This window comes from Vigna angularis, chromosome 3 (genome assembly GCF_016808095.1).
Source record: "Vigna angularis cultivar LongXiaoDou No.4 chromosome 3, ASM1680809v1, whole genome shotgun sequence".
NCBI classification, from domain to species: Eukaryota; Viridiplantae; Streptophyta; class Magnoliopsida; order Fabales; family Fabaceae; genus Vigna; species Vigna angularis.
This window is the reverse complement of record NC_068972.1, coordinates 1,986,706-1,995,811: the sequence shown is the minus strand read 5'-3', so window position 1 is coordinate 1,995,811 and position 9,106 is coordinate 1,986,706. Positions and strand designations below refer to the sequence as shown.

The window sequence follows — 9,106 nt, the reverse complement described above, 5'->3', positions numbered from 1 at the left end:
TTGATCATTTAAATAGACATAAGACCATCCAGAATTTCACCATATTTTACATCAATATTTTTTTTTTACACTTTATCTTTTATTTTATTCCATATAATTAATTATTTTTTTTTGACAATGAATTGTTTCATAAGTAATTACATTAACCACCAGAGCCGACAACAGGTTAAAAGTTACAAATTCAACATGAATCATTATAAATGGTTTAGATTATTTCCACGGGCTATTTTATTTTCTTTTAAACAAAATAAATTAAAAGATAAATAGGTTAATCATTCTTAGTTAATGCAATGAATTATAATTTAGAGTTTCGTAACATGCAAATGACCACTTAGTCAACAACTCACTTAAATGAGAGAAATCGAAAATAAAAAAGCTATACAAGTATTCGTTATAATTGAAACTTATCCAACCTTCACATTTAAATTTTTTAAGAAAATATCATTATTAAATTGCAGAAAAAAAATAACTAGTACGTGTATAATGCGTGATATATAAAAAAATGATAAATATTTTTCTTCTATATATTTTCCTTTTTCAGTATTTATAGATATATTTATAAAATTAGGATAAATATTAAATAGTATATAACGCAGCAGGACTGAGGTTTTATTTGGGTCAATAGGTTGGTCCATTTCATTATGCTGGGCCGAAGCGTTAAAGTTTAAATAAGCCCAAAACCTTAAGGTACACCAAAAAAAAAATCAATTTGAAACTTGGAAAGTGGGGTTGAAGGATGAATGCATTTCCACTACAATCTAAGGATCCCCAAATTTGAATTGTATAACAGCGCCAAAATCACGATCTTCATCGATGTGAAAGCGAAGAAGAAATTTGGCGATGGAGAAGCACGTCGTGCAGATTTTCGAGCGGAAGAAGCGAATAATCGAGCAGTCGCGTCAACAGTGCCTTCTCTGGGAGCAACACATATACTCCAAACTCCTTCTCAACGGAATCCCTCCTCCTCCGTGGCTGTGCAGTTCTTCCCTTCACGCAGATCCACAAGGTAACACACTCTCCCTCTCTCTATTTTCTCTTGCGCATTCACGACTGCGACTTAGGTTTTTGACTTTTGGTAGAAATGGTTTCAGTTAGAATTTCCATTGTACTTATGTTTGTGCTGCAACATCTCGACCCATTTTCCTTGTGATATTTGAACTTAATTTGATGGTAACTTTTTCTCTCTTGGCAGAGTTAAACAAAGATGACCTCATTTCTGAAGTTATGCTTTCGCAACCGCAATATAGAGTTCCTTTCCCTGGTGTATACAGTGATTTGCGTATTGAACGTCGTGCTTTAGAAAAGGAGTTAAATGCAGGAGTTGGGGCTTATAATTTGCCGGATTGCTCCATCAACAATGGTGTATGTGCCTCAAGTAGGCCTCCAGAATTGGATTCAGGTGCTGTATCACCACCCCAGAATCAGATTGAAACAAGTGCCTTGGAAATTCACCAAGACCCAGCTCTGTCTCTGGCAAAGTTGCAAAGGTCAAAGTCGAGGCAGAAGGCTTTGGAGCTACGTAATAGTGCAAAAGCAGCCAGACGATTGTCAGAGAACGGTGTCGACGACGCTGGTTTCTGTGTTGGCACAGTTTCAGGAGCTGTACCCCTGACTCAACGGGAAGAACGTGTAATGGAGTCAGACGTGGTTAAAGAATTGCATTCCAACATCCAAAGTTGTTCCATGAAAGAAATGGAACCACGTGATTGTGTAACTAATTGCTCTGGCCAGATAATGAAATCTAAAAGCTCGTCTCAGAAGAAATCCAATTCTTTGAATGTTACTAGTTCTTCTTTAGCAGAGGGAGATGCTCCTCCTCTGGATAATTTGAATGATTCATTGGAGATAGTCAACCAACCATGTTGTGTGAATGGAAGTTTTGCCGTCAATGATGAGAGATTAACTAAATCTAAAAATTCTAGCCTGGCGATGAAGCTTGACAGCTCCTTGGGCAGTGGTAAAGGAGTTGAAGTCTGTAATCTTATGCAACCATTTACAGATGCTGACTCAACAGATGTAAGGAAAGTCATTGGTTGCAGCAATGGAAGTGGAGGGAGTGCAGTTAAAGATGGCAACTCCTGCCTCAATAAAGAAGAAAGTAGCATTCATAATATGATAAAATTACTTAGAAGTTCTTGCCCATCACCAGGGCATGATCTTTTGATGACTGGTGGTTCTGTAGAGTCTATTGATAAATCAGCGCCATCACCTCAACCTTTAATTTCGCAGGATCCTGTGGTGTCCGTTGTTGGGTCCCTCAGTTGTCAAAACAATCCTGATTTTTCTATGGTAAATAGAGGATGTTCAAGTAGAAGTGGTTCTGGAAAGATTGAAGAAGTATTGAAGTCTTCCAGATCCAATTTCTGTGAAAGTGATGCCTGCTCCAAATCTGCAGGTAAGAAATATTGGAATGTACAGCTTACCGAACTGGATGTTAGAAGGTTATCTTCAAGTCCAAAGTATTCCAAATTAGATATAGAAAATGACAGGGGTTTTGCAGAGAAGGACAATGTTGCCGCACTAGTTGCTTCTGGAAAGATGAGAACTGTGGCTACTTGTTCACACGAAGGACCATTAAGGCCAGTGAGTTCTTCCAATTTAGATGGCGGGACTTTACAAGAAGGATCAGATTACATCGAAACAGTGGTGGATAAAAAAGTCTTGGATGCCCAAGAAAATGTACCATCTGATGTCATTCCTATTGATAATATTCAGCACACGTCTGCTGCAATTGTTGGTGAAGTTGATGAGTACTTTCATGGGTTAATTGAAGACGATCTTTCTTGTCTTAGCCCTAAGTTTGGGCTGAATCTATCAATGTCAAAGCAGCCCTCTGATTTTATTATGTCTGCGAAGCCTAAGCAGCTTAATTTTGATGATGTAGATCAGAGAAATATAAGCGGAATTTGTTGTCCTGATTTGAAAGAGGGACAACAGGGAGTGCCACCAGGAGAAGAATCTCTGAATTCGTTGGAATCTTTAAATTTACTCGGAGAGGAAATTTCTCCTGCATGCGAAAGTAAGCACAACTCTTTGGGGGATATACCTTTGAGGAAAATGCAGGAAGTACTGATCAGAAAAGAGGGGCCACATATGGAATCCCGATCAAGCCACTTTGAGGAGGAAGGCATAACTAGGACAACACTAAGTGCTGTATCACCAGACAAAGAGATACGTACGGTGCAGAATGAACTATGTGTTGTTACTTCTTCCTTGCTGAATCAGTCAAGTCCTTCGCTAGTTGTTGGTGAAAATTCATCAAGAAGTTTGTCAGAAGGAGTCATGCCACTCAAACTTGTTTCAGTAAACAGTAAAGTAAAAAATGGTGGAAGTGGTGCTAGGTTGGCATATTCTTTTTCTGAAGCAGTTTCTGAAAATGATCTGCAAAAGTCCACAGATGAGAATGTTACAAATTTCACTGTTGGGTCCTTAGTTTCTGCTCCTTTGGATAATGTGAATGTTAGTTTGGCAGAACCGGCCCCACATACCTTGTGTCAAGATCGTGACTTGTTGCGGCAGACATTGCTCAGCGTTGGAAAAATTACCAGTTTTTCAGCTGACTTCCAGATTTTAAGAAGTTCCACTTATGATGTTGGGAATTCATGTCCGCAGCATAAAAGAAGGAAAATTCAAAGAGAGGGATATGTACCTGCCTCTTCAAACCTCTTGGAAATGTCACGTGATTATATTGACCAAAGGCCTGCAAGTAGAAGTTTGATTATTAAAGATGATAACTCGGAGATTGCCCTAGAAGTAGAACAGTTTCCATCTGAACAAGAGGAGGATATAGGCCATAGATATGTGAGTAATAGCTCAACAAATGAAATGCAATACAACGGGGAATGCCAAACAATGGAAGAAACTTCACTGAAAGAGAGCAAAGAAGAGGTACAAAATATTTTGTTTTACTTTCTGAAAATTATAAATATATACGAATTTGCGCTGTAATAAGTCTGTCTGCATTAGATTTTTTCTTGAGGATTATGTTTTACATGATTTTTTGCACTTTGCACTAGCAGAATTGATGTGAACATGCAAAATCAATGTGTTCATCGGAGATTCTTGGTTAACATCTTTGAACTTTACCGTCAAAATTATTGCTTTTGCATAGACATAACCAGATTCATTTTATTCAATGATTGCGAGCTCCTTTAAAAGCTATTTTACATATTATTTCTATTTTGAAAAATGAAAAGTATGGATTTCAACTTTCTTCCAAATTTGGACAAGATTTCCAACAATGCCTATGTGATTCTCCCACGAAAACTATTTAAAATTTGGAGAAGGTAGAATGCTGGAATTGACTGATAATTGTATCATTGCTGAGTAAAAATGATGTAGCAGAACTTTGGTTGCAAATTCAGTTTCTCATTAGAGCAAGGATAGAAAACAAAGTAACAGAGGGTAGGAAGAGAGATCACTTAAGAATCTGAAGTTCAAACTGAATTCTTATTTGGATCCGTCACTTAAGAATCCAAGGTTAAAACTGAATCCTTATTTGAATAGAATAAGCACTAATATTATATAAAAAAACTCTTAAAATTAAATAAATTCCCTGAATTAAGAAAAAAAAACTGATTCACATAAAAATGAAAAAGGATTCCGAACGATGATAAAACCCCATACAGTAACTCTACTATGCACTGTGTAACATCTTCACATGGATCGAAAAAGTCAGCATAATTTTTTACTTCGTTTTCTTCAATATTTTTGATCCCGTTGTTTAAAGATTGGATGAGAGTGGATGCAACATTTCACGGCAAATGAGCAAGTGGAAGTGGGAATATAGAAAAAATGCATGTGCAGTGAATAATGTAAGAAATGCCTTATTCACTTAACTAAGTTTAGACAATATTAGAGATAAAAGTGAGAATCCTATCTTGGTTAATAATGAATGTGAATCTTGACAAATGTAAGAATAATTTAGGTAAGCTGATATTAAATTAGAAACATAAGTGTAGAATAATTTGCTGATATAATTTGACATCGATTCTTTACTCAGGAATTTTATCTTGACTTGTCAGATAGAAATACTATGGCATTGTGTGATCCATGCTACCAAGATAGGATTGGTTGTTGTTTTTATACAGTTGTTTTCCTTTATACAGTCGTTTTCCTTTTCCATTGAACACTGTTAGTTATATATAACATGCAATTTCTCACCTTCAACGAATACAAAAAAACTTGAATTTTTGGAACAGTGACAAAATGTCTGGATAGTGAAAAATAAAGTTTCCGGGAAAAATGTTTTGCTATTTATTTTTAAAAATTAAGACTTCAATATCTGAGATGTTTTACTGGATCTCTTTATTTGTGAGTGGGTTGTGTGAACACATTGTATTTTTCAATATCTTATTATAGTAAATATGCAGATGTATGTGTAAAAAGATGCCTTTACATTTTTGTATAACCTTCTGAATAGATTGTCTAAATGGTTTTCCTGCTGGCAGAAGCTTATTGTGGACGGAAGAGAAAGAAGCGAAGACACCCTTCTGTTGGCAGCGGCAAATCCATCAGGTTTTGGTATTGACTCAACGATAAGATGCAACACGGATGAGAAGGCGCCGTCATTGCATCACCAGGTTAATTGTGGAGGAGAAAGTGTAGAACGTCTGAGTTGTGTTGAAAAAAGCACCTCAAGCAGAAGAATTTATTCTGAGGGAAATGTTAAATTCTCAGCTTGTATGTCTGCTTCTCCAGGAATGCAATGCTTGGATTTGGTTGGTACAGATGAGGCTTTACCCGAGTTTGAAGGGTTCATTATTCAAACAGATAGTGCACAGACATGCATCGCTGGAGATGAAATGGAATTGGAAATGATGGATCTTTCAAATAGCTCAATAAGTAATACATCCGTTGGTAAATCTAGGTTTATGCATTCTCCATTGTGCAGATCCTTAACCCCATACAAGTTACATAACATACCTGAGCTCTATCAATCTTTACCTAATGGACTTCTGGAGGGCTTAGGGACAGGCAGTTCTCTTCCTCTAAGCGATGCGAGTCCAAGGTCCCTTTCTGACTACCAACCAAATTGCGAGGGCCAGTTCACTTCTTCAGTTCAAACCCTTTGGGATCGATTTAATTCAAACTTAGGCAGTTCAGGAAAGCGCAAGAGTTTAAAACTAGATCTTCCCTGCATTACCGAAGAAAATGAAGTTGTTGATGAGATTGCTGACACATTCCAAAGGGGCATTGATTCCCAAGGAATGGCTGGATCAAATAAAAGAAAACCTCTAGCTCAGATCGTAGATGATGCAAACCATTCTTTATCGGTTTTACGAGATGATGTATTAGCTGGTAGGCGTGATGATGTTGTAAGCACAGAGTTTAATCTGAGCGGAACTGGCAGTAAGGTGAAAAATAAGCTTGAGAATAGCAATAGGAAGAGATTCACAAGAAAGGGGAAGGAGAACCAGAATATATCTCTTGGAGCGAATGATGTCAAGCGGACCACAGAATCAGTCTGCAAAAGGCCCGGTAGGCCAAAGTTATCTGGAAAAGATAGTATGAAACGTGGCCCCATTAACAATATTGTATCCAACGTTTCTTCCTTTGTTCCCTTAGTACAACAAAAACAAGCTGCCGCGGTTGTTACGGGTAAGTAATCATATCTGTTTTATAATAAAGGTTGCCTTATTTGAAGATTGCAATTCATCTTGACATGGTCATACAATTGGTCATATAATTATTTGAACATGTAGGCAAAAGAGACATCAAAGTGAAGGCCCTGGAGGCAGCTGAGGCTGCCAAGCGTATGGCAGAAAAAAAAGAGAACGAGCGCAAGATGAAGAAGGAGGTGTTGCGACTTCAGCGAGAGAAGGTAGAGCTGGAGCTGCAGAAGAAAAAAAGAGAGGAAGAACGAAAGAAAAAGGAGGAACAAATTGCAACAAAGAAGCGACAAAGGGAGGATGAAGAAAAGAAGGAGAAAGAGAAAAAAAGGAAGCGTGTTAATGACATGAAGAAGCAGCTGCAAGAGCATGAGAAGGTACGGGGAAAGAAGGAACAGACAGAAATAGAACGCCGAACTACGGTAAATAACATTTCCTTGTTCTTTCTCTCTCTCTACTTTCAGGAAAATAATAATACATGGGTTGTCTGATCCAGGGTGAAGAAGTCCAGGAAAACAAGAAATTGTTGGATTCAAAAGAATATCAGAAGAATTTGCGTGCGCAAGACAAAAGAGAATGCAATACGGTGATTATTTCTGAAAATGAATCGTTGGCCATGAGGGATTCAGCAAATCATAAAAGAAAAGAACCGTGTCCGGAAAATTCGGAATCAGTGAATGACTTTAATAATAATGGAAAGGTAATATTTTCTTTGGCCCTCTTTGTTATCGTTAATATTCATATTTGGGATGATTTTAACCACTCTGTTCAAGGCTATGAGTAATATTTTCCCACTGTAGAAATAAGTTCTCTTTTAACAATACATGACATTTATTTCCTTGTCAGTGAAATAGTGCCAATGTTTTTAATGCGATGTCAAATGATTTTAGCTTTGATATTTGAAATAATTTTAGCTTCTTCTTGTACTGATGGAGGAGACAGACTGCTTGTAGTAGTCGATCATACGTTTCAAATATATAAAATTGTATTTTGGACTTGCTTTCTTGCTTTTGTAATCATCCGAGTATTTAAATGTACATCTTTATAGGTAATAGACAATTTAATCAAAGAGAAAGATGATGGTGACTTGATAATCGAAAACACACTTCAAGAGCAATCGTACGAGATCTCTCCTTATAAAGGTTCAGATGACGAAGATGAAGATGAGGATGACATGCCCAATAACAAGTTTATCCCTTCATGGGCAAGGTTTGTAATTGTTCGAGTTTTTGGAGCGTCATTTTTAATTTGATATCTGGGTGTTGGAATCCTTTCGTAGTTCACGTGGGCATTTTTATTTAAACTGAGAAAGAAAATGAGAAAAAGCTTTAAGAGTAAGCGTTTGACACCAAAAATTTATAATTATTGCTTGATGGTTAGAAATTGGTTGAAATTTTAGGTTGTCTAACCTGAAATATTGAATCTGGTTTGCTTTTTGCAGCAAGCATAGCCTTTCTCTGATTGTTAGTTCCCAGAAAATGGACCCGGAACTGATTTTTCCCCAGGAAAGCTTTTGTAATATAGCAGAAGGTAACACTTAAAATTTATAAGCTGTTTATATTGTTGTCTGAAACTAACCACTAACTGCATTCTTTTGTAGTTCTCCTGCCCCGGAAGCTTCAGTTACGGTAGCACAGCATATTGATCTTATTAACACGGATTGTGTTAAAGGTATGTTGTCTCTTGACATGTATGTAGGGAAAGAAGAATTTTATTGCTTAATTAGGAATTATGAAGTGAAAAAATGTGAACCATATTGCCAGTCTTAGACGGGTCACATTAAACTAATATTTATTAATTTATGCTACATTAAAGAATAAGTTTAACTCTGACAACTGATTATGAATAATAACAAACGTAAATGGGAATAAAAAATTGCTTTTTGGACATTTTTTTATTTATTTAAAACACAAATGATTGAAACAATGGTAGACGAATTTGGCTGGCTGTGAATTGTGATGAAGATTTTTTTCTGGACCTACATTTTCCGAATGGTAAAACTAATACCTCGCAGACTATATTTTTACTCTATGAAAGGTTTCTAACGAAAACTACGAATAACATTAGTTGTTTATCTGACAATAACGTTAGTTACTGGGTTTTGTTTACTTGTGGCAGATTTTTGTTGAGGTTCATAATGAATTAAGATGTAGCCGCCAAGATGATGAATATTAAGATCATTGATGCATCTTCAACTCTGCTTCTTCTAACGACATTCCTTTTTTGTTAGAATTATTTTATAATTTGTATAGTATCAGAAAGTCACTGTATATATAAGGCATTTCCTCTTGTAGTAAAGCGAGGAGATCCTTTCGTTGAAAACACTTAGTTTGGATTACATCTGTATTCAAGCTTCCGCCGAAGGCTAAAAAATTTAGCTTCGCGAATGTCAGAGTACTTATTAGTTAGATAATATTACGCTATTTTTTGTTTAATCTAATAAAATGAACAATTGATTTTTTCACTTGGATTAATCCATATAAGACACTTGAATT

At 36.4% G+C, this 9,106-nt stretch overlaps 1 protein-coding gene across 1 annotated transcript; it reads left to right on the top strand.

Moving 5' to 3' along the window:
- The first annotated feature begins 840 nt into the window (after positions 1-840).
- LOC108326144 (uncharacterized) lies at positions 841-9,075 on the top strand. The gene is made up of 9 exons (XM_052874071.1): positions 841-1,006; positions 1,193-3,888; positions 5,451-6,600; positions 6,705-7,033; positions 7,108-7,311; positions 7,660-7,820; positions 8,053-8,141; positions 8,212-8,282; positions 8,730-9,075. Exons 1-8 carry the CDS (start codon positions 841-843, stop codon positions 8,241-8,243), a joined length of 4,827 nt encoding a protein of 1,608 aa, XP_052730031.1. The 3' UTR covers positions 8,244-8,282; positions 8,730-9,075.
- The last annotated feature ends 31 nt before the right edge of the window (positions 9,076-9,106 follow it).